At 39.1% G+C, this 24,301-nt stretch overlaps 1 protein-coding gene across 12 annotated transcripts in view; it reads left to right on the top strand.

Annotated features, from left to right (window-relative positions):
• The window catches only part of LOC101412804 (leucine-rich repeat-containing protein 37A2-like), a 72,244-nt gene that overhangs the window by 21,205 nt on the left and 26,738 nt on the right, over positions 1-24,301 (top strand). For 3 of the 12 annotated variants that reach the window (XM_058284400.2, XM_058284401.2, XM_058284402.2), the window contains 4 exons: positions 4,610-4,681; positions 21,377-21,448; positions 23,350-23,421; positions 24,054-24,134. The exons of 3 other annotated variants lie outside the window; for them this stretch is intronic. In XM_058284400.2, the coding sequence (XP_058140383.1) occupies positions 4,610-4,681; positions 21,377-21,448; positions 23,350-23,421; positions 24,054-24,134 (297 nt within the window). The remainder of the gene's footprint in view (positions 1-4,609; positions 4,682-21,376; positions 21,449-23,349; positions 23,422-24,053; positions 24,135-24,301) is intronic. 6 more of the 12 variants (XM_058284406.2, XM_058284405.2, XM_058284408.2 and 3 more) reach the window with 4 other exon arrangements.

Raw genomic sequence — 24,301 nt, 5'->3', positions numbered from 1 at the left:
AGAAATGTCCACAGAGATTGGACCTTCTCCAGTCCAGCAGGAGTCTCCAGTTCAGTTTCCAGAGCCTGCTACACACAGTATAGCTCAAGCCCCAGTGCATCAAGAGGTGACAATTTCACCTCAAAGTCAGGATGAGGCTCAGCATCCAGTCACAGTTAAACCTGTGGCTCTGGAGCTTACCATAATTCCTGAGCCTGCTAAAGAGATTGAATTTTCTCCAGTTCAGCAAATTGCCCCTGCTCAGACTCCAGAACCCCTGAAGGAGAATAAAACTTCTCTGGTCCAGCAGAAAACCTCAGCTCCATTTCCAGAGCCCCCTAAGGAAGTAGAACCTTCTCCAGTCCTGCAGGAGGCCCCAGGTCACCTTCCAGAGCCCTCTGAGAAAGAGGAACCCTTTCCTGTCCAACAGTTGACCTCGGCTCAGCCTGCAGAGCCTTCTAAGGAGGTGGTATCTTCTCCAATTCAGCAGGAGACCCTAGCTCAGACTTCAGAGATTCCACAGAATGCGGAATCTTCTTCGTTCCAGCAGGTAACCCCAGCACCTCCTGCATATCCTCCTGAGGAAGTTATAACTTCAGAACCCACTAAGGAGGCTGGATACTCTACAGCCCCACAGAAAACTACAGTTCCTTCTTCAGAGCTTCCTGAGATGACTCTTCCACCTTCAGACCAGGTTCAAGCTCAGCATCCAAACCTGACAGAAGTCACACTCAAACCTGTGGATTTGGAGCTTTCCCTAACTCCAGAGACCAGTAAGGCAGTTGAATATTCTACAACCCTGCCCAAAACTACAGTTTCTTCTCCAAAGCCCCCTGAAGTGGCCCCTCCACCTTCAGATCAGGTTCAAGCTCAGCATCCAAACCTGACAGAATTCACACTCAAACCTGTGGATTTGGAGCTTTCCATAACTCCAGAGACCAGTAAAGCAGTTGAATATTCTACAACCCTGCACAAAACTACAGTTTCTTCTCCAAAGCCCCCTGAGGTGACCCCTCCACCTTCAGGCCAGGTTCAGGCTCAGCATGCAAACCTGACAGGAGTCACAGTTAAACATGTTGACCTGGAGCTTCCTGTAACTCCAGAACCCACTATGGAGGTTGCACCTTCTCCAACCAAGCAGGAGTCCCAAACTCAGCCTCTAGGACTTCCTAAGGAGACAGAAGCTCAACCTCCAGCTTTTCAGGAGCAGACAGTTCTGCCTACAAGTAAGGAGCAAGCTCAGCAATCAAGCTTGTCCAGTGTCACAGTTCAGCCTTTGGACCTGAAGCTTACCGTAAATCCAGAACCTACTACAGAAATTGAACATTCTACTGCCCTGGAGAAGACTACAGCTCCTCCAACACACCTTCAGGTGACATTTCCACCTTCAGATGAGATTCAGGTTCAGAATCCAAACCTGACTACAGTCACAGTTAAACCTGTGGATCTGCAACTTACCATAATTCCAGAACACAATACAGAGGTTGAACCTTCTCCAACCAAGCAGGAATCTTCAACTCAGCCTCCTGAGTCTCCTCAGTTGGTTATACCTCAACTTCCAATATATCACGAGGTTACAGTTCCACCTCCAGGTCAAAATCAATCTCAGCATTCAAATTTGCCCAATGTCACTGTTAAATCTGTGGACCTGGAGGTCACCATAACTTCGGAACCCACAAGTACAACTTCTTCTCCAGAGCTCCCTCAGGTTGCCCCTCCACTTCTAGATCTGATTCAGGCTCAGCATCCAAACCTGACAGAAGTCACTGTTAAACCTGGGAATCTGGAGCTTACCATAACTCCAGAACCCAATATGGAGGCTCAACCTCCTCCAACCAAGCAGGATCAAGTTCAGCATTCAAACCCACACTTGCCCAGTGTCACACTTAAACCGAAGGACCTGGAGGTCACTGTAACTCCAAACCCCATAATGGAGGTTGAACATTCCACTTCCCTGCCTGGGGTAGAACTTCCTCCTCCAAACCAGGTTCAGACTCTGCATCCAAACCCGACTATAGTTCAACCTTTGGATATAGAACATTCCATAACTCAGCACCCAAGGTCATCAGAAGCAGATACCGTCCCTCCATCTACTCTATATTCATCGGTGCATTCTACAAATTACCCCCCAGAACAGGCACGGACAGGTTTGCCTGTGCAACAGGAACAGAATTTTGCTGCAAATTACCCCCCAGAACAGGCAAGGACAGGTTTACCTGTGCAACAGGAACAGACTTTTGCTGCAAATTACCCCCCAGAACAAGCAAGGACAGGTTTACCTGTGCAACAGGAACAGACTGTTGTTGCAAATTACCCTCCAGATCAGGCACAGATGGGTTTAACTGTGCAACAGGAACAGAACGTCACCACGACCATCAACATATGCAAGCTCTGTATCTGCAAAGATGAGACACTGGACTGTTCTGGCTTGAGCCTACAGCAGAGGCTCCACAGAATCCCTGTGCTAGACCCCAGCACCTACAACGGCACCTTCACCATCTTGTAAGAATTGCCTTTCTTCTTCTGGCCTCTACAGTCTGCCTCTTAAGCACACACAGCAGCCTCTTCAAGGTTTTCTTGGGCCTGCTTCATCTCCCCAACATACACTGGCTTACTGTCTATTTTTATCTTTTCTTTGCAACTCTCCTTCTCACTATTGTGCCCCTTTGTCCAGCCTTGCAGTTGTGATTGCCTTTGTTCTTTTCCCTTACCCATATTATTTAGTCCCATCATTTCATGCCTTAATCTCTGCTCTACTCCCCTTTTTGCTCCATTCTCTTACAGAAGCATGTCCCTTTCCCCACCTCATTGCTGATGATACAACAAAGTGGTTAAGAGCAGAAATTCTGAAGTCAGGCTGCCTGGGTTTGAACCCAGCTCTGTCATTTATCAGCTTTGTAACCCTGGGCAAGTTATTTAATTCTGTGATGCAGTTTCCTTAGCTGCAAAGTGGAGGTTATAGTAGTTACTATCTCATAGGATCATTATATGATTTAAATGAGTTAGTACATGTAATACATCACATACCTAACATAAATGTGAATGTTAGCTATTATTAATATTCAATCACTCAGTAATGCTCAAACCTTGTCTTTGTCCCTGACTTTCTATATATAGCACCTGTTAGTGCCCAACCTAGGGCTAGGTACTGTAGGAGCCACAGGAGCATAAGACATTGTCTCAGGAACCTAAGAATGACAGGTGAGAAGAAACGGAATATGCATAAAAAGGGAAGTGATATACTAAAAGAGATGCAGACCATAGGTGCTGTAATTCACCAAAATCTGTCATCACCACAGTGTGCAGGTCTAATAAAACCCTGCATGTACAAGATGAAACCTTAGCTTGGGCTTAAAGAGTGGCTAAGATTTGTAAACAGAAAACTAGGGAGTATAACTAGGCTAAGGCTGAAGGGATGATCAGAATTTAGTAGACTAATCTGGCTGCAGTGTTGGGTTAGAAAGCAATGAAAGATAAGATTATGAAAAATATTGATTATCAGCTATAGGGGTTTGAATGTTATGCTACAAGATATGTAGAACTATTGAATGTTTCAAGTAAGAGAAATTATTAAAATAGGAAGATTATTTTAAAATCGATATATAGAGCAATCTAGAGAGAAGAAATCTTGATTTGGGAGACCAAGTAGAAAGTTCTAGCAAAAGCTAAGGGCAAATGAGAAGGGGATGGATTAAAGTGGTTGTGATAGGAATGAAAAGAAACTATAAAGCAGTACTATAAAGGGAGAATGGGCAGGGTTTGGTGATTGACTCTAGGAGTTGGGGACAGGGTAAACAGGAAGAAGAAAAATCAAATATGAAACAAAACAAAACAAAACAAATATGACTCCAGGGGATGATTAGGAGAATGATCATGAATCAGCAGATGGAAATATCGCTGTCAGGAAGGACAGCCAGTTTGAGGGACATGAGTTCAGCTTTTAGGCTTCTTTCATAGTTGAGCATAAAGCAATAGGAAGGCTCCTGATTGAGTGCAAATGTCCACTGGGCAGATGGGCAGACAAGTGTCTGTTTTGACTTACTTCTTTTTTAAAAAATTTTTTGAAATATATCACTCATATGTAAACAATGTATAATAATTGTGAATTTACAAACCAAACATATATAACATGACTTCTTTTTTTCTTTCTTTCTCCCTCTCCCTCTCCCTCTCCCTCTCCCTCTCCCTCTCCCTCTCTCTCTCTCTCTCTTTCTCCTTTCTTTCTTTCTTTCTTTCTTTCTTTCTTTCTTTCTTTCTTTCTTTCTTTCTTTCTTTCTTTCTTTCTTTCTTTCTTTCTTTCTTTCTCAAAGTGTGAACAGTGGGCACTTAGCCAAAGTTTTGGAGTTTCCTGGCATGTGGTTTCTTTATACTTATTTGTTGATAATGACAAAGGAGAAGAAATTGGACTAATAGGAAGTTCAGTTTCTGAGATGGCCCTATCATTTGTGCCACTGATCCCATAGTATTTCTTTATTAATTGTGCAAATTTGGAAGCTGACCACTGTAGAAATTGGAAAGCTGGTGTTTTCTGCTTTTAAAATATTTCCCATGAGGTTGCCATGATTCTTTACACTTAGTCTTTTCATTCTTTTCCTACTTATTCAAGGATATGAAATGTGTTTCTTCACAGAAATTTCCGAGGAAACTCTATTTCTTACATTGATGAAAATGTATGGAAGGGATATCCCTGGGTTGAGAAACTGTGAGTATATTCTCTCCAAATCTGCCTACAGAAAACTAACTGCATTGTAAGACCCTTCTTGGTCCAGAATTTTGAGGTCAATACCTCTGAGAAAAGGTATTTTCCCTCCTCTATATCCAAAATCAACCTCTACTGATTGCAAACTTATGGTTATTTTACAAATATATAGGGTAGAACATCTTCAAAATAAGAAAGAGGCCATTTGAATTTGTGTTTCGTTTTACAAGTAATAGATGATTATATTCTCAATGTATACAAGTGAAATAACAGATATAGTAAAAATTCTTCTCAGCTCTTAATCCCCCACCCCTGAAATACTGTTACTCTGAGTTTGGTTTATGTCGTTCCAGACCTTCTTTCATGCATTTGCCTACATACATATTTACAATAGGTTCATTATGCAGTCTTTTCTCTTCCCTGTATAAATTGTACCATCCTGCAACTTGTTTCTTTCACTTCCTGATGTCTTAGATTTCTTTCCTTTCCAGGATATAGAGAGTTACCCCATTCATTTAAATTCCTGCATAGTATTCCATAGTATCGATGTATCACAGTTCATTTAATGATTACTGTATTGACAGATGTTTAGAGTGTGTCCAGTAGCCTTATTACGTGCATTGCTGCAATGAACATCCTTTACGTACTTCTTTGTGAACATGGGCAGGTGTTTCTGGAGAATAGGCACCCAGAAATGAAATTGTTGGGTGAAGACTAGGTAAATATAAAAATTTAGTTGCTCTCCAATAAAACGTCCCAACACACACTCCAATCATCAGGACATGGCAGCATTCATTTCCCCACTCTTCACCACTTTATGGTCTCCATCCTTTTCCTGACCTGATGGGTTAATAAAAGTGATGCCATCTGAATCAGTATTCTCATAATTATGAGTTTAAATATCTTTAAATGTATATTTTATTTTCATCTTTATTGCCATAACATAACACAACATAACATTTCCTGTTTTAGGCACATTCAAATATACAATTCATGGTGTTGATTATATTCATAATGTTGTGCTATACTATCGCCACCATCCATTACCAAAACTTCTCCATTATCCCATATAGAACCTCTGTACCCATTAAGCATGAAGTCCCTGTTCTCCACCTCCATGCCTACCCCTTGTACCCTGAAATCTACTTCTGTCAGTATGAATTCGCATGCTATACTTATTTCATGTCAGTGAGATCGTACAATATTTGTCCTTTTGTGTCTGGCTTATTTCACTCAGCATGATGCCTTCAAGGTTCATTCTTGGTGTAGCATGTATCAGAACATCCTTTGTTTTTCAGTTGCATGACATTCCATTGTATGCTGATAACACATTTTCTTTATCCATTCATTCATTGATGAACACTTAGACTGCTTTAAACTTTAGGCTCTTGTGATTAATGCAGCTATGACCATCAGTGTACGGATTCTTTCCAAGTCCCTGCTTTCAATTCTTTGGTGTATATATCTAGAAATGGGATTGCCAGATCATATGGAAATTTTGTACTTAATTTTCTGAGAAACCGCCAAACTGTTTTCCACAGAGACAGCACTATTTTACATTCCCACCAACAATGTTCAAGCATTCCTCTTTCTCTGCATCTCTGCCAAAACTTGTTGTTTTCCATTTTTTAAAAAATAATAGGCATACAAGTGGGTGTGAAGTGGTACCTTGTGATTTGGATTTGCATTTCCCTAATGGATAATGATGCTGAGAGTCTTTTCATTTACTTTTAACCACCTGTATATCTTCTTTTGAGAAATGTCTATTCAAGTCCTTGGTCCTTTTTTTAAAATTGGGTTATTTGTCTTTTTCTTATTGCGTTGTAAAAGGTTTTTTCATATATGCTGGATAGTAAACCCTTATCAGATATATAATTTCCAAATATTTTCTCCCTTTCTGGAAGTTGTCTTTTCACTTGTCCTTTGATGCACCAAAGTTTATAAATTTCATGAATTCCAATTTATTTATTTTTTCTTTTGTTGCTCATGCTTTCAGTGTAAAGTCTAAGAATCCATTACCCAACACAAAGTCCTCAAGATATTCCTCTGTTTCTTCTAGGACTTTCATGGTTTTAGTTCTTATATGTAGGTCTCTGATATATTTTGAGTTAATTTTTGGATATGGTGTAAAGGTCCACTTTCATTCTTTTGCAAGTGGATCTCCAGTGATCCCAGAACCTTTTGCTGAAGAGACCATTCTTTCCCCATTGAGTGAACTTGGCATCCTTGTCAAAAATCCATGAGTCACCATGAGTAGAAAGGCAACCAATTTGACAGCAAATAGCTGAGATCCCTCCTCAATATGGGAAAGGAGGAGGAGGAAAGGCCTTAAAAAGGTCTACCCTGGGGCCCCACGTTGTGTGTTTCTTGCCTGGAGCATGCCTGCACCCATGTCTTGTGTGTGTACTTTCCCTTTCTCTCATTTTTCAATTAAAAAACACCAATGACTCATAGATGTGAGGGTTTATTTCTGAACTCTCAGTTCTTTTCCAATGGTCTATATGCCTCTCTTTATGCCAGTACCACACTGTTTTGATTACTGTAGCTTTGTATTAAGTTCTGCTATCAGGAAGTATGGGTACTCCAACTTTGTTCTTCTTTTTGAAAGTAGCAACCTTTGGCTTCATTGAGCCTTTCTGTTATTTGTCTACTCTTTATTTCATTTCTCTCCATTCAGATGTTCACGATTTACTTCCTTCTGCTCGGTTTGGGTTTCGTTTGCCTTCTTTTCCAGCATCCACAGCTATAAATTTCCCTCTGAATACTGCCTTTATTGCAATCCATAAGTTTGGGTATGTTTGTTTTCCTTTTCACTTGTCTCTAGAGATTTCCTAATTGCCCTGGTGATTTCTTTTTTGACCCTTTGGTCAAGAGTATATTAATTTCTGCATATTGTGAATTTTCCTATTCCCTCTCTGTAATTAATCTCTAGGTTTATTCCATTGTGGTTGGAGTAGATACTCTGTATGATTTCAATATTTTGATTTATTAAGACTTGTTTTGTGATCTAACAAATGATCTATCCTAGAGAAGGATCCATATGCTCTCGAGAAGAACGTGTATTCTGCTGTTGTTCCCTGAAGTGTTCTATGTGTATGTGTCTGTTAGAGCTCATTGGTTTATAGTATCAGTCAAGTCTTCTATTTATTTCCTTATTGATCTTCTCTCTAGATGTTCTATCCATTATCGAAAGTGGTGTATTGAGTTCTCCTACTATTAATGTGGAACCTTCTAATTCTCCCTTCAAAACTATCAATATTGCATCATGTATTTTGGGTCTCTGCTGTTAGGTGCATATATGTTTCAAATTGTTACATCTTCATGATGAATTGACCCTTTTATTAATACATAGTATCCTTCTTTGTCTCTTTTAACTTAAAGTCTATTTTGCCTAGTATTAGTAGACACACTAGCTCTCTTTTAGTTATTGTTACATGGATTTTTTTTTTTTTGCCATCCTTTCACTTTTCAACTCTCATTTTTCTTTGAATTTAAGGTGTGTCTCTTATGAACAGCATATACTGGGGTCCAGCTTTTTTTATACCCATTCTTCCAGTCTCTGCCTTTTAGCTGGAGAATTTCACTCATTCATATTTAAAGTAACTACAGAGAATGCAGGTCTTTCTTCTGTCATTTTGCTATTTTCATTTTTCTAAGTCTCATACATTTTTGTCCCTCATGTCTTCCATTACTGCCTATTTTTGTATTTAATTGTTCTTTTGTAGTGACACATTTAGAGTCCCTTATTTCCTTTTGGATATATTTTTCAGATATTTTTTGTGGTTGCTGTGGGCTTAAATTTAACATTTTAATCTATAAAATCTCGTTTATGGAATACCAACTTTGATAGCATACGCAAACTATGTTCTTGTACCTCTCTGTCCCCTGTCTTTGTGTTGTTCTTGTCTTTATAAAGTATGTGACAAAGGTATAGATGCATCATTACTTTTTATGCATTTATATTTTAGAACCTGGAAGAAGTGAAAAGTTGAGTTACAAATCAAAAATAGTATTAGTATTTATAATTCCCCCTATATTTACTTTTATATTTACTTTTACCAGAGGTCTTTATTTATTTATTTTTTTTCAAATTTTAAGGTCAGTTTATTAAGTTCAATGTTGAAAGTTATCAGAAAAGTATTCTCCTGAAAATCATTTTTTCTTAGAATAAAAGAAAGGAAAATCAAAACTCTCTCAGCAGATGCTGTGGCAGTCAAGCATCTCTGCAGATAGGGACAGTTTATCAGTCAGTCGAGTCACTCTCTGGGTTGGCAGGATTAGAGTCTGGGTCATTTTCATCATCCTCCAGCTCCAAATCATCCATTTCCTGGAATAAAGATTCATTTACCTCCATGTTGTTTCCAGCATCCTCCAAGAATAGATATCGGACATGTCAAGATTATGACAGATGTTTCAGATACCTGCTTCCCACTTAATTAATTTTTTCCTGCTTGTTCTTCTTTTATTCATTTCTGTTTTAAAATTATTTTAAAATTTCCCCCTTTTTTAAAAATTAAAAAAAATTTTTATTATTTATTTCTCTCCCCTTCCCCCCTCCCCATTGTCTGCTCTCTTTGTCCTTTCCTTGTGTGTTCTTCTGTGTCTGCTTGCATTCTTATCAGATGGCACTGGGAATCTGTGTCTCTTTTTGTTGGGTTATCTTGCTGTATCAGCTCTCTGTGTGTGTGGCACTACTCCTGGTCAGGCTGTACTTTTTTCACATTGGGTGGCTCTCCTTGCATGGTGCACTCCTTGCATGTGGTGCTTCCCAGCACGGGGGACACCCCTGCGTGGCACAGCACTCCTTGCACGTGGCAGCACTGCATGTGGGCCAGCTCACCACACAGGTCAGGAGGCCCTGGGTACAGAACCCTGGACCTCCTATATAGTAGGTGGACGATCTATCAGTTGAGACACATCCACTTCCCTCATTCATTTCTTTTTAATCTCTAAGAGCTCTGCATCATACTTGACCTTCCAACTTAAGAAATTCTCAATTGTGATAGGAGTGCCAAGAAATAATTGCTTTTCAGCTTCTTCTGCTTCTTTTTCTTTTTGTTTCTTTTCTTCTCTTCTAGTTTTTACTTGACCTACTATTTCATTTAATTTTTCTTGCGCAGTAGACACTAAAGTAAAGATCTTACCATATTAAGATTTTCTTCTCCCCATAATGCTAATAATTTTAAAACATCTGTGACATCATTATTGTCTAGATTTTCCTGGGAGAATATTTCATAAAGGAGAGCTTAACCTGGGTGTTTTTCACTATATGTAAACTTCAGTGTAGTCTGGACAGTTAAGACACAATAGTTTGATGTGCATAACTTAAAATGTCAAGTATAGAGAAATAACATATCTGGCGAATCAATCCTTAATTTACAATGTGCCATTTAATAATAGCATCATTTTCTCCAGCCTTGGATGTCACAGTAATGATAAAGCTGGGTGGAATTTCTGATAATACTGTGAAGGAGTCGGGGTAGATGGACTCCAGAGCTTCCAGCTCATTGCACTGCTTCTTGCCATAATCTGTCATCATGACCCTCACCTCAGCCCATGGATTGCCCACACTGCGAGACGGTGCCGTACAGCCAAGACAGCAGCTGCGCCAGGAGCAGACCGCCACCCAGGAGGCTCTTTATTTCTTTCTGCAGCCTCTGTTTAGTGTTTAGTGTTCTTGACTTTCAACCTGAGGAACTCCCATTAGCATTGATTGTAAGGCAAGTCTAGTGGTCATGAACTGTTTTAACTTTAGTTTATCTGGGAATGTCTTGATCTCTCCCTCATTTTTTTTAAGGAGGTACTGGGAATTGAACCCAGGACCTCATATATGGGAAGCAGGTGCTCAACCATTGAGCTACACCCACTCCCTCTCCTTCATTTTTGAAAGACATTTTCTCCAGATATAGAATTCTTGATTGGCAACTATTTTCTTTCAGCATTTTGAATGTCATTCCACTGCCTTCTTGCTTTCAAGAAGAGATGAGAAATTGTCACTTAATCTTATTGAGGCTTCCTTGTACTAATGTATTTCCTCTCTCTGCAGGATATTCTCTTTTTCTTTGGCATTTGATAATGTGTCTGGATGTGGATCTCTTTGAGTTTATCCTGTTGGGAGTTTGTGGAGCTTCTGGGATGTGTATATTCATTCCTTTAGTTAAGCTGGGGAAGTTTTCAGCCATTACTTCTTTGAATATTCTTTCTGTCCCTTTCTCTCTTGCTTCCCCTTCTGGGCCTTCCATAATGTATTTATTGGTATGCTTGGTAGTGCCCCATGAATCTCTTAGGCTCTGTTCACTTTTCTTCATTCTTTTTGCTGCTTCTTCTTCAGACGAAATCACTTAAATTGTCTTATCTTCAAGTTCACTGATTCTTTCTTCCTACAGCTCCAATCTGCTGTTGAGCCCCTCTGGGAATTTTTTGTATCAGTTAGTGGCTCTTCAGCTCTAGATTTGTTTGGTTCCTTTTTTATCATTTCTATCTCTTTATTGAAATTCTCTTTTGTGTCATGTATCTTTTTCCATATATGGTTTAGTTCCTTGTGTTTTAACTCTTTAAGCATATTTAAGACCACCTTTTTTGGAAGTGGCTGTGGCTCAATCAGTTGGGCTCCCATCTACCATATGGGAGGCCCTGGGTTTGCATCCCACAGCCTCCTTGTGAAGGCAAAGCTGGCCCATGTGCCTCAGAGAGCTGATGGTCCCTTGTGCCATGGAGAGCTGATACAGCAAGATAACACAACAAAAAGGGAGACAAGCAGACACAGAAAAATGGGCAGCGAATGGACACAGAGAAAAAACAAACAAAAACAAGCCACAAAGGAAGGGAAATAAACAAACAAACAAACAAACAAACTTTTCTTTAAAAGAAAAAGACCACTTTTTAAAAGTCAGTCTCTGGTATGTCCAAAGTCTAGTCTTCTTCACTGATGGTTTCTGATGTTTTATCTTGTCCTTTGGATGAGCCATCATTCTTATTTCTTTATATGCATTTCAACCTCTTTGCACACTGTACATTTTAATATTTTAATGTGTTACCTCTAGAATTTAATCCCTGAGGTGTCTGTTCTTATGTTTATATCAAGTTAGTGATATCACAGATTTTCTTGAATGCCAGGATCTAACAAGCATGAACAAACCAAAATACCTTTCAAAGTCTTTGCAGATTGGCTCTTTGCTGGCTGGTTGTCCTTCAGAGCTTAGTCCTTCTAAAGGTGAACCTAAAGAACAAAGCAAGGCAAAAGCTTAGGGCCCTCTATGGTTTTTTCTGAGCATGTGTCTTGTCCTGGGTATGCACTCTTGGCCTTAGGAGTTCCCCCATTTACACAGATCTCAATGCCCCATTTTCTCCTTATGAAGTAATCAATCCTCCTGGTTCTTGGCACTGTATTGTATGCTGTAGACTGGTAATCTTTTGCACCAAAATGCTGTGATTTTATCATTTCTTACACTGATTAAGCTGCCTGCAAGCTGCTTCAGTGTGTAGGACAAGTTCTGGGAAGGCAAGCTGGAGATGAGTGTCCTGGTTCAGTCCTTAGGCTGCCACCGGATATATTGATACAAACATACATGCACCCCTGTATATGCATAAGGATTACACAGCTTCCTTTCAAACCAGGACCAGAACCTGCACTGAGCGCACAGGCTGCCTCCACACAGTGCTGGGGAGGGAGCGTGAGGGAAGAGCTAATGTTCGTGCCTTGAGGTTTTCCCACTGTTGTTAAGTTGCCTTTTTCTTGATTTCAGTACTTGCCCAATTACTGCAACTCTTTAACTGATTTTCAGAGCTCTGAGAAAGATGGTTCTACCTGTTTTTGCTAGTTTTCTGAAGACTCTGTGGGGGTATGGAACTCTAGAGTGTCTCTCTCTCTCTCATCTTGGTGACATCAGTCCTTCACCTTTAAATGTTTATTGACCATTTATATTTCTTCTATGAATTGTCCTTTGCCCATTTTACTGTTCAATTGTTTATCATTTTCTTATTGATTTGTAAGTCTGTTTAGACATACAGGTGATTTTGGAGAAATACATACATTCAAGATAATTAACAAGCATTTTTCATGATAATTTGTGTATCATACCATTAGTTCAACTTGAATAGATAAGTCACAAATGATTTTTTAGTTAAAAATAAAATACCTAGGGAGTTGATGTAACTCAGTGATGGAGCACCGCCTACCCACATATGAGGTCAATCCCCGGCCCAGTACCTAAAAAAAAAAAAAAAAAAAAGACCCAATAGCCATAGGAATCTAAGAGGATTTGTGACATCATTAAAATAGATACACTGTTAGTTTGATATACTAGTGATAAGGCAAGAAATGGTAGAACCTGACTGTTTATTTGGAAATTCTTAAAAACTACATATATTTTCTATTTCTCACTGAGAATATCCAGTTTGGAGATTTTATTTCCCAAACTTGTAATAAAAATTCAAATCATTTGGCACAAGAAGTAGGTAACATTAATTTCCTCTGGGAAATGAAGAAGGGGTAGACTGAGAGACAGGGATGTGAAGGAAATTTTCAACTATCAGCTATGCACCTTTTGAATTTTGAATTATATGAATATATATTACATAGATTTTAAAAATAAATTTAAAATTATTTTTAAAAAATTATGTAGTTGGAAGTTTATACACTGTAACATGAGTTTGATAAAGGTTTGCAAATTTCTGTCAACTTGAGATTTATACTTTTGAAGGCAGAGGTTCTTAACTTAGGGTCCGTGGGTTCCTGGGGCAGGCTTTCTTAACTATTTTTTTGCCTTATAACTCTTTGGTAATCTGCAGAAGCCTATAGCTCTCTTCTTGGAATACTGTTTTTAAATGCATAGGATAAAATACATAGGAAAGCAAAGAAACCAATTAGATTGAAATACAGTTTCAAAATATTTTAAAAAATAAATTAGTAAAATGGTAATAGATATAGTTCTTATAACACATTAAATAACAATAGATACTGGTGGGTATAATGACTTATACTTTCAAATTAGTGGTGAGAACCAGTGATAAAAATTTTGAGATCTACAACATATATAAGGTGATATGAAAATATCTGTGATTTCTAATGGTGACAAAATAAAGTATATGCTAATCTACTGTATTGCCTACATTCGTAATGGAAGAAAATGTTAAATTTTTGTTAGAGGTTTGTGAAAATAGAGATGTAATTGTTTTTTTCCCCGTCAAAGTTCACTCCCTGAATTCTACCCATTCTATTCATCGACCTCTGCCCTAAAGGGCTGATCCACAAATGGAAGTTACATGCACATTTTTTTTTTTCATTTATTCATGAAAGTACATTTTCTGAGAAAAGGGTCCATAGCTTTTATGAAATTCTTACAGGGTTCTTATATCATAAAAGAGTGAGTCACAAATGTAGGGGAGAAGAAAGACATTTTGTTTCCTGCAAAGCTGTACTTATTGTCATGAGTGTTAATAAATGATGGTTTTTAAAATAAAAGTTAGTGTAGCTGACACTTCACTCATTCAACATTTATGGCACATCTGTTCTGGGTGCTGAGGGTCCAGGCCCAGGATCAAACCGAATATCCCCACTCTCAAGGAGTTTACAAATATATATAATAGACAAATAAGTATATAAATACAAAAGATAGATGATATAATGTCCAGGACTGATCATCGCTATGCAGAGTTAGAAAGCAGGTGAAGGAGGATAAATCAATTTGGAAATAGCCATATATAGTTAAGTACAAAAACGAAACCCTGAGCCCTCTTAATTTCCTAAAACTTACAGAGGTGGTAAGAAGGATAATTGGGTTAAGAATGAATATTTTTGGCGGCGGACTTGGCCCAGTGGTTAGGGCGACCATCTACCACATGGGAGGTCTGCGGTTCAAACCCGGGCCTCCATGACCCGTGTGGAGCTGGCCCATGCACAGTGCTGATGCGCGCAAGGAGTGCCCTGCCACGCAGGGGTGTCCCTGCATAGGGGAGCTCCACGCGCAAGGAGTGCGCCCCATAAGGAGAGCTGCCCAGCGCGAAGGAAAGTTCAACCTGTCCAGGAATGGCACCACACACACGGAGAGCTGACACAACAAGATGACACAACAAAAAGCAACACAGATTCCCGTGTCACTGACAACAACAGAAGCAGACAAAGAACAACACACAGCAAATAGACACAGAAAACAGACAACTGGGGCGGGGGGGAGAGAAGGGAAGGAAGAAAAATAAGAATGAATATTTTGAAATTCAGAGGATTTCCTTGGTGAAAGGAAACCTGGTCAGAAGTTAAACATGGCAGTTTCTTAAATTTTTTTTCTTATTTCCCCCCAAACCCCCTTCCATTGTCTGCTCTCAGTGTCCATTCACTGTGTGTTCTACTGTTTCTGTTGTATTCTCATTAGGTGGCTCCGGGAACCCATCCTCAGACCTTCAGGAGTGGGAGAGTGGTGACTATTCTCTTGCTCCACCTCAGCTCCCAAGTTCTCTGTGTCTCATAGTGTCCCTTCTCTGTGTCTCTTTTTTGTTGCTTCATCTTGCTACATCAGCTCTCTGTGTGGGTGGCACCACTCCTAGACAGTCTGCACTCCTGCGCAGGGCTGCACTCCTCGTGTGGGGGGCCGCTCCTTGCACAGGGGCATCCCTGTGCAGGGTAACACTCCTTGCACGTGGCAGCACTCCATGTGGGCCAGCTCACCCCACGTGCCAGGAGGCCCTGGATATCGAATCCTGGATCTCATATATGGTAGGCAGAAGCTTTATTCATTGAGCCATATCCACTTCCTTGCTTCTTAAATTTTAATTCAAGCCTGGTTTTGATATTTTTATACTTTGAGAACATTTTATACCTGGGTTTAATTGATTCCTTATTGTTTTTAAATTTTTGCTTAAATCAAAAATGAATATTTGGAGTTCAACAGATTGTGGTACTTCATTCCAGTTGGTTCCTTATTTGAAGCTCCTTTTTGGGGATATTTTGGTGTCTGATGCACTTTTCAGTCTAAATGTTCCTTCTAGGTATAATTTCATAACATTATTTTTTAAAATTTTATTAAACTGTCATTCAAACAACTTCACACAAACATACACACAAACCCCATTAATTTAAAATACAGCAGGAGAGGGTGGGGAAAATGGGAATCCCCTCTATTTTTTATGTAACAGTTACATAATCTAAAGTTTCTTTAAAAGTTAAAAAAATAAAAAAATACATTAGTAATGAGATGGTTAGGCTATTGTTTCAACTTGGTCATGTAATTGTGCCCAGTTGTTTGGTCAAGCAAGCACTGGGCTAACTGTAATACAAGGGCATTTATGGACTTTAGTCACCATTGACTTGACTCAGTGATAAATCATAGATAGCTGGTTATAATTACATCAGTCAGGGACTGCCATCAGCAGTGAGTGATGCTTAACCCAATCAGTCGAATGCCTTAAAAAGGGAAGTGACTCCAGCATTGAGAGAATTTCCCAGCTCATCCTTGGACAGCCAACATCTCCCAGAACTCGTCAAGAACCTTCACTGGGCTTTCATTGCGGCCCCTGGCTGCAGCCTGCCTGCGGAACCTGGACTTGTGCATGCCCACGGCTGTGTGAGAGACTCTTATAGAGTCGCATACTATTGACAGATACCCCTTGTTGATTCTGTTTCCCTAGAGAACCTTGACTAATACAATTGATTATTTTAATTAAATACATTCTCTTTAGTTTTTTCCATGTCCCAACATGCTATTCAAATTCTTTAACCAAACATTCTGAAATGAGCACCAGACGACCAGAGAAGACACTGGCCGTAAACAGCTAAGGATCAACTCTGCTCTTCTCTGCCCTTATTGAATCCTTGTCAGTGTTAATAGTTTGTAAACTTAGTAGTAGTATAAACAAGTTTCATTTTTTGTCTTAATTTTTTTCATTTTACTGTCATATCCTGTGACCTTTTTGTGTGTCACCTCTTTTAGTTTGTTTCCTGTCTGCTAAAACAAATACCATGCAAGGGGTTGACTTAAACAAGGGGAATTTATTGGCTCACAGTTTTGAGGCTAAGAGAAGTCACAAATCGAAGCATCATCAAAGCAGTGCTTTCTCCCAGAGGACTGTGGTATTCTGAGGCTGGCTGCCAGTCATCCTTGGCCCTTGGCTTTTCTCTCACAGGGCAATGCACATGTTGGCTTCTTTGGGTTCTGTTGGCTTCTGGCTTCTCCCTGTGCCTTTTTATTTGTCTGAATTTCATTCTGCTTATAAAGGACTCCAGTAATAGGATTCAGACCCATCCTGATTCAGTTGGTGACACCTTAACCGAAGTAACGTCATCAGAGTTCCCATTTACAATTAGTTCATACCTTTAGAAATGGATTAAGATGAAGAATATGTTTTTCTGGGGTATAGAGCTCCAAGCCACCACATCATCTATAGTGTCCACTTACAGCTTTTGTCATGTGATGTAGAGGGTTGGAGTTTTTTTTCCAAATTTTACAGTTATGAAGATTACTATAAACATCATTGGTCATACTTTTTCCTTTATGCATCATTTCCATGAAAATATGAGACCATTAACTCCTTGAGGTGAGAAGGTGAATCAATCCCAGCATCGCCGGTTGACCGTTCCCCTTGCACACATATTCTGACCATCACTACTATTCCTTCTAATGTAGTGACTTTCAAACTAAGGTCAGGGTCTCTGATGCATCCTCAGGACTCCAAGAGTTTTTTTTTAATGAGAATTTAAAATCTTCCATTTTTATTTTAACAATAATTGTTAAATGTATGTACCCACATTCTGGATGAGCTGAGCCATCTGATAAGAGAATGCCCTTGATTTCAGTGGCATGGTTTCCAGGTAGTAAAATTTCAATTATCATAAACTATGAGAAAAGAATTGAGATGAGATTAATGTAAATATGTTGCCAACAAACACGGTGAAGGAAGCCAGAATGTTTCAAATATCAAAGGATACAGAACTTGATGCAAATAGTTTCACAAAACAACATAGCATGTTCTCAGATCCTAGGTAACTTTTACTGGTCCTGCCAGCAAGGAAAGCGCAACAGAGATCTACCTATAACATCCTGTAGGGTTTCTTCTATACTCCTGGCTCTCTGCCACTCCCTTAGCTCACTGTTTAGGAGATGCTGGCTATGTGACTGCCTGGTCGTCAGGTTCAGGAAACGCTCCCAGCCTATCCCTGGCCTTTACTTTGATACTCGGTGAAGCAGAGGACATAACATTCCTCTGCAGACCCTGGCATCAGGCTAATCTAGGGACCATTCCTGTTCCCTTCTGCTGCATTCTGCAGAAATCATTGGCTGGATCTGACAGTTTTCTAGCTTATTCTTTACCTGGCCTTTCTGCTGTTTATATGGTGAGACTTTTGTTTCAATGATAATACTTTCCATTTGTGTCATCTTTAGTTGATTATTTTTAATGGGTGTAATATCTACTCACATTTCTCTAAGGATATTAATTCTGCTTATTCTAAAGTCCTCTTGTGCTTTCTCTGTTAACTCTAATTCCTTGTCTGTTATAAACTCTTGTTTGAGTGTCTCATCTGCCCATAATGGACTAGGCTTTCCCAAGTTGTTTGGTCACTCCTGAGTGTACTTCCTCTTTGTAGTTGATATTCTGCTGCTTCTGTTTTCCAGCTCTAGAAGTGAGGGGAAATGAGCTGCTGGGGCTTGTAATCCAGCTGGCTTTCCCCTGAGAATCTTCCCTTTTGGAAGAGGGATGTAGAGTTAATGTGCCATCTGCTGCTCTTCTTACAGTACCCCAACCAATCACCCTGTAAGTGACCCCAGGTCATTTCTGGTAGGGGAGCCTTTGTGAAGCTACTCCCATGCCCTGCAGAGCTGAGGCTGGGATTTTTTAATTATATCTTTTCTGTCACTCTTGAAGATTTGGTGGATTTTTTGGGCGTAGAGCCTTTGGGATGTTTTTAATCTGCCAATTTGAAATAGCACAAATTCTTAGGAAACTTTGTATCCCTATTATATCCTATAGAGACTTGAGGCAAATGTGTACTAGGATGCAAGTACAAGAATGCCCATAGCAACAAAACTAGAAATATTTCAGTATCCAACCGTAGATTGAGTAAATAAATTGGTGTAGTCATACAGTGACTATTATAAAGCATCACTGTCCCGTAGAAATATAATGTAAGGCCATATGTGGAACCTTAAATTTTCTAATAGTCACTTAAAAACTCAAGGTAAAATGAAACTGGTAAGTAAATGTTAATAATATATTTTATTTAACCCTTATATCCAAAATATTATCATTTCAACATGTAATCAATATAAATATTATTAATGAGATATTTTACGTTCTTTTGCGGGGGGGGGGGTGGGCAGGGGTTAAACCTGGGACTTGGTATGTGGGAATCCAGAGCTCAACCACTGAGCCACATTTGCTCCCCTGAGTTGGTTTTTCGCATTTTTTTTTAAGATTTATTTTATTTATTTCTCTTCCCTTCCTGTGTTTTCTGCTCTCTGTCCATTCACTGTGTGTTCTGCCTCTGCTTGGATTATCTGGCAGCACTGGGAAACTTTGTCTCTTTTTTCTTGTTGTTGCATCATCTTGCTGATGACACCTCTCCCTGTGTGCAGTGCCAGTCCTGGGCAGGCTGAGCTTTTATCATGCACAGTGGCTCTCCTTCTGGGGCACACTCCTTGCATGAGGGCACCCCTATGCAAGGGCACCCCTACATGGCAGGGTACTCCATGCGTACCACAGCACTGCACATGGGCCAGTTTACACATGGGCCAGGAGGCCCTGGGGATCGAACCCTGGACCCTCCATATGGTAGATGGACACTCTATCAGTTGACCCACATCCGCTTCGCTTGTTTTGTTTTTTAGTGAGTTATGCCAGTACTTTATTAAGGTAGAGAGGGAAGAGAAATGAGAGAAAATAACAGATCATGGGTCCCAGGTAGAGAAGAAGGCTGAAAAGTGATAAAGCATGCTGGTTTACAGATTATAATTCCCCGTTATAGATTATAAATGTCCAGGTTTTACTTGCATGGCAACCATGGCAGGGTAAAAACGAGAGCAGAGCACAGAAGGCAAGAACAGGGGCCCAAGGACAAGAGGGCTTTTCTTTTGTTTTGCTTGTTGTTTGTTTTTGTTTTTGCAGGAGGCACCAGAGACCAAACCGAGGACCCTCCCATCTGGGAGGCGGGCAGTCAACCACTTGTGCTACTTCCGGTCCCTCTACATTCTTTTTTTTTTTTTTTAAGATGTATTTATTATTTATTTAATTTCCCCCTCTCCCCTGGTTGTCTGTTCTTGGTGTCTATTTGCTGCGTCTTGTTTCTTTGTCCACTTCTGTTGTCGTCAGCGGCATGGGAAGTGTGGGCGGCGCCATTCCTGGGCAGGCTGCTCTTTCTTTTCACGCTGGGCGGCTCTCCTCACCGGCGCACTACTTGCGCGTGGGGCTCCACACTGCGCATGGCCAGCTCCACACGGGTCAAGGAGGCCTGGGGTTTGAACCGCGGACCTCCCATGTGGTAGACGGATGCCCTAACCACTGGGCCAAAGTCCGTTTCCCTCTACGTTCTTTATTACATTGTTTTCAAAGTATCCATAATATTACCATTACTCTGTGTAATCAATATAAAAATATTAATGATAGAGTTTACATTCTTTTTTCCATGTTGTCTTTGAAATCATCATTTGTTTGCTAAATTTTCATCATAAAACTTCTGTATTTATTGACATTTCATAAAATTTATAGTTGAAAAAGTAGCATTGCATATCCAAGTTATTCCAAACATACTCAGAGGTTTTCCAATAACTGAATTATCAGTGTTTTAATTTAAATTTTAAAATAATTAAAATAAATAAGATTAAAAGTTCCATTCCTTAGCTACACTAAGCACTCAATAGCCACATGTGTCTAGTGCTTACCTTATTGGACATTCAGCATTAAGGCACTGAAGTGAACCAACCTCAGCTATACTTGCAGCAACATTATTTTACAAACATTTTGTTGAGAGAAAATAATACGTTCCATTGCAAGTGAATGTACTCAACATTATTGAGATAGAAAATAATGCATATAATACAATTCCATTTATTTAAAGTTCAAAAGGCAGAACTAAACTCTGTTGTTTATTATTGACACTTAATAGGTAAAACTATATTTTAAAAACAAGGAAATAAAAAATCAGGATTGTGATTACTTCCAGGGGTCAGAGAAAGGGTTGTGACTAGAAAGGGGCACCCTGGGAGCACTGTAATTATTAAACCTAACATTTATGTTATATGCAGTCTATGCACATCTTAGTTCTCAAAAAAAGTTTTAATGGGGAAAAAAGTCAGATGGCTTCGCTTGCAGCCCTAACATAGCTCCACATTGGACTTCTACGATGAGGTGTGAGGAAAGAAAGGAGGAAATGGCAGTTCTGCAGATCTTGGTGCCAACTAGAGTTGCATTCTAACAGGGGCTTTGTAATGTAGAGTGCTAGGCATTAACTACAGGATTTGGCGGGAAGCGCAGGTGGAGTAAGTGTTTTTTTCACAGGTGGAGGGAGGAGCACCGAGGGGGACCCAAAGGAGGGCATGAGAAGAAAGGGTTGCATAAAAACAGAGCAGAGATCGCATCCCTAAATTAAATAAGAACTAGAATATTTTGGTGGCAACATTACCCAGGTTTCCCCCATATATGGGAGTTAGTGCTGTGCAGCAAATAGTTATAGTTCGCATTTTAATCCAGAAATAAAACCTTTTCATTTTCCAGAATTCTCAGTGACAATAATTTGAGCGAATTACATAAGGATTCATTTGAAGGCCTGCTATCCCTCCAATATTTGTAAGTTAGTTAGTTAATCATACATTATCCATATAATGAATAAGGGGTGTGAATTAGATAGTCTCTAAAATTTCTTCCAGCAATAAAATCCTACAGTTCTGTAAATCTATAGGGTCCCAGCCCATCTCTAGCATTCAATACCTCCTTTGCATTTTCAATTTTCAATTTTAATTACATAGACAGGATACAAATAGAAGGAAATTTCAGTTGTAGAGGGAAATTGGTAAGGAGATCTGAGTAATTCTAGACACCCATATGAACCTTCATTTATAAGTCCATATAACATGTTTATATTCAGTCTATGGCCCACAGAGCAAATCTGGTACATGGTCTATCTTTATAAAGTCTGTAAGCTAAGAATGGTTTTTATATTTTTAAAGAGTTATAAAAGAAAAAAGAAAAGTAAGAAAAGAGACCATATATGGCCTGCAAAGCCTACCGTATTTACTATCTGGTTTTTATAGAAAATGTTTGAAAAAGTTGGTTTAGTAGAATGAGAGGAATTAAGGTTAACCTCAGATTTTGCTTAAACGACAAGAAAATACAGTACACATACTTAATTTGAATGCAATTAACCCAGAATTTTTGATAGTTTAATCTGAATTAAATCAACATTTAAATATTAAATATTTACTTAAGCAGATGAATTATGTAAACAATGTTATCAAGAGCATATTTAGTTACCAAGAGAAAAGGCTGGTATTAAGGATTTCAATGCAGGAATTGTTATGCTGTATAACAAACTGATGTTTAAAATGACAGTTAAATGGTATAGCTAGAAATGTTTCACTAAGTAAGCATATCAGAAATGCTCCTCACTGCTAATTACAAAATAAAAATCTCTATAGCCCCATTGCTAAGGAGGGAACACCTGCCTAGCAATTTGTATCTATTCAGAGGTAAGGAGAGACGATGAGCTTTGCTATAAAAGTGTGATTTTTATCTTTGTGCAGTCCAGAACTGTATGTTATTAATCCTTATTAAACAATTCATGATACTCTTAAGCAAATAAATTCCTCTTGCAAATTTGGAAGGCTAAGGGAAGGCGGGTGTGAAGAACCGCCCAGGACACTAAAGAGAGTCCTCTGAGTCGGCAAGCCTTTCGGGCTTAGGGGACTCCACGGTCGCGCTGGTCTTCTTGGGCACCTCCAGCATCTGGGCAAGTGAGACAACTGCTCAATGTAGCGCGTCTTTCATTGCTTCTACTTTGTAAGCTAATTCTTTCACATTGGCATATTTATTCTCATTCATTAGAAAAAGCCAACCAATGAAAATGTTTTTAAAAATTATGCTGCATTATGCCCCAGTGTTGGAGGTAAAAGACGAGTAAGACAGGGTTCCCACCCTTCTAGGAAATCACGGTCTCGCAGGGGATACAAACACGTAAGTCAACAGGCCCTAATGAAGAACAAGCAGAGGTGCAGACGATGGCGCCATGAAGTCATAAAACTACATTCCTAAAAGAAAAGTCATTGTCCTTGTACTTACTCCCCAACTACTTACTCATTTCATGAATATATGAGTTTGCTTTATGTCCATGTGTTAGTTTTAAACATAGCAGGCAATGCAAATGAGCAAAACCTAGTCCATGCTTTCAAGGAGTTCATAATCTAGAATTTAATGAGACTACAAAAGTTCATCTAATCAATTCCCTTACTCTCAGGAAAGATCTATCAAGATCTATAGCTGTATATTTTATTTATTAAGATCAGAAGATGAAACTTTAGGAGAGGTGGGGAGACTATTAAGAGCCCTAGAAGGATCAGGTAACAATTGCTAAGGTTTAGAGTTTAGACAAATACTACTGATTCCATATTATCCCTCTAAACTCCAACATTTGTTCTTACTAATTAGATATCTAATAGCTAATTGAGGCAATATTTTCCTTTTACTTTTCCTAGAGATTTATCCTGCAATAAAATACAGTCTATTGAAAGACGCACATTTGAACCACTACCCTTTTTGCAGTTTGTGTAAGTTACAAATATAACTTCATTATATTTGGAATTTTTATAAAAATTGATTATGAATCTCTTTGCTATTCATTTTGAAATGTGATTAAAATTTATAGTGAAAAGCTATTAAAATTATATAGCAAATCCTTTTAATCTCTGACAAAGATTGGCATTATTACAGAGATCGGAGTGAATCATTCTAGAGCAGTGGCTCTCAGCCTGAACAATTTTGCACCTAAGGGACATTTGGCAATGTCTGGAGACAATTTTGATTATTACACTTGTGAGGGTACTACTGGCCCTCTATTGGACAGAGGCCAGACATCCTGCTACACATCCTGCAATGCATAGTAGAACCGGTACAACAAAGAATTCTCCAGCCCAAAATGTCAATAGTGCCAAGATTGGGAAATAAATAAAGAGAAATACTTACTACAAGTGTTTATTGAGCATTTACAGTTTTGTACCTAAGGTACCATATGTGCAAATCAGAATGTATAAATCATAAGTAAATATCTTACACAGCAATATTATGGAGGTAGTCTTGAGGTTATCTTGTATCATATAAAAATTAGAATCACTGCCAAAGGATGAATATTCTGAAAAGAATGTATTTTTTCCTTTTGTTTCTGTCTTTTTTTTTTTTGTAGAAATCTTGGTTGCAATTTACTCACAGAACTCAGCTTTGGAACATTTCAGGCCTGGCATGGAATGCAGTTCTTACACAAGTTGTAAGTGAAGTAGAAGATGGATACATGTAAAAAGATGGTTTACGTATAAAAACATAGTATCATTAGCTGGGTGTAAGTAAGCCCAATACAAATACTCTGAAAAGTATGTCTTAAGATCCTTTTTATTTTTTTCCAAACTGAGGAAACTAAGGTACAAAAAGGCCAGA

The sequence above is a fragment of the Dasypus novemcinctus genome, chromosome 21, assembly GCF_030445035.2.
Source record: "Dasypus novemcinctus isolate mDasNov1 chromosome 21, mDasNov1.1.hap2, whole genome shotgun sequence".
Taxonomy (NCBI): Eukaryota; Metazoa; Chordata; class Mammalia; order Cingulata; family Dasypodidae; genus Dasypus; species Dasypus novemcinctus.
The sequence above is the reverse complement of the archived record's forward strand: the minus strand, read 5'-3'. Positions and strand labels throughout refer to the sequence as shown.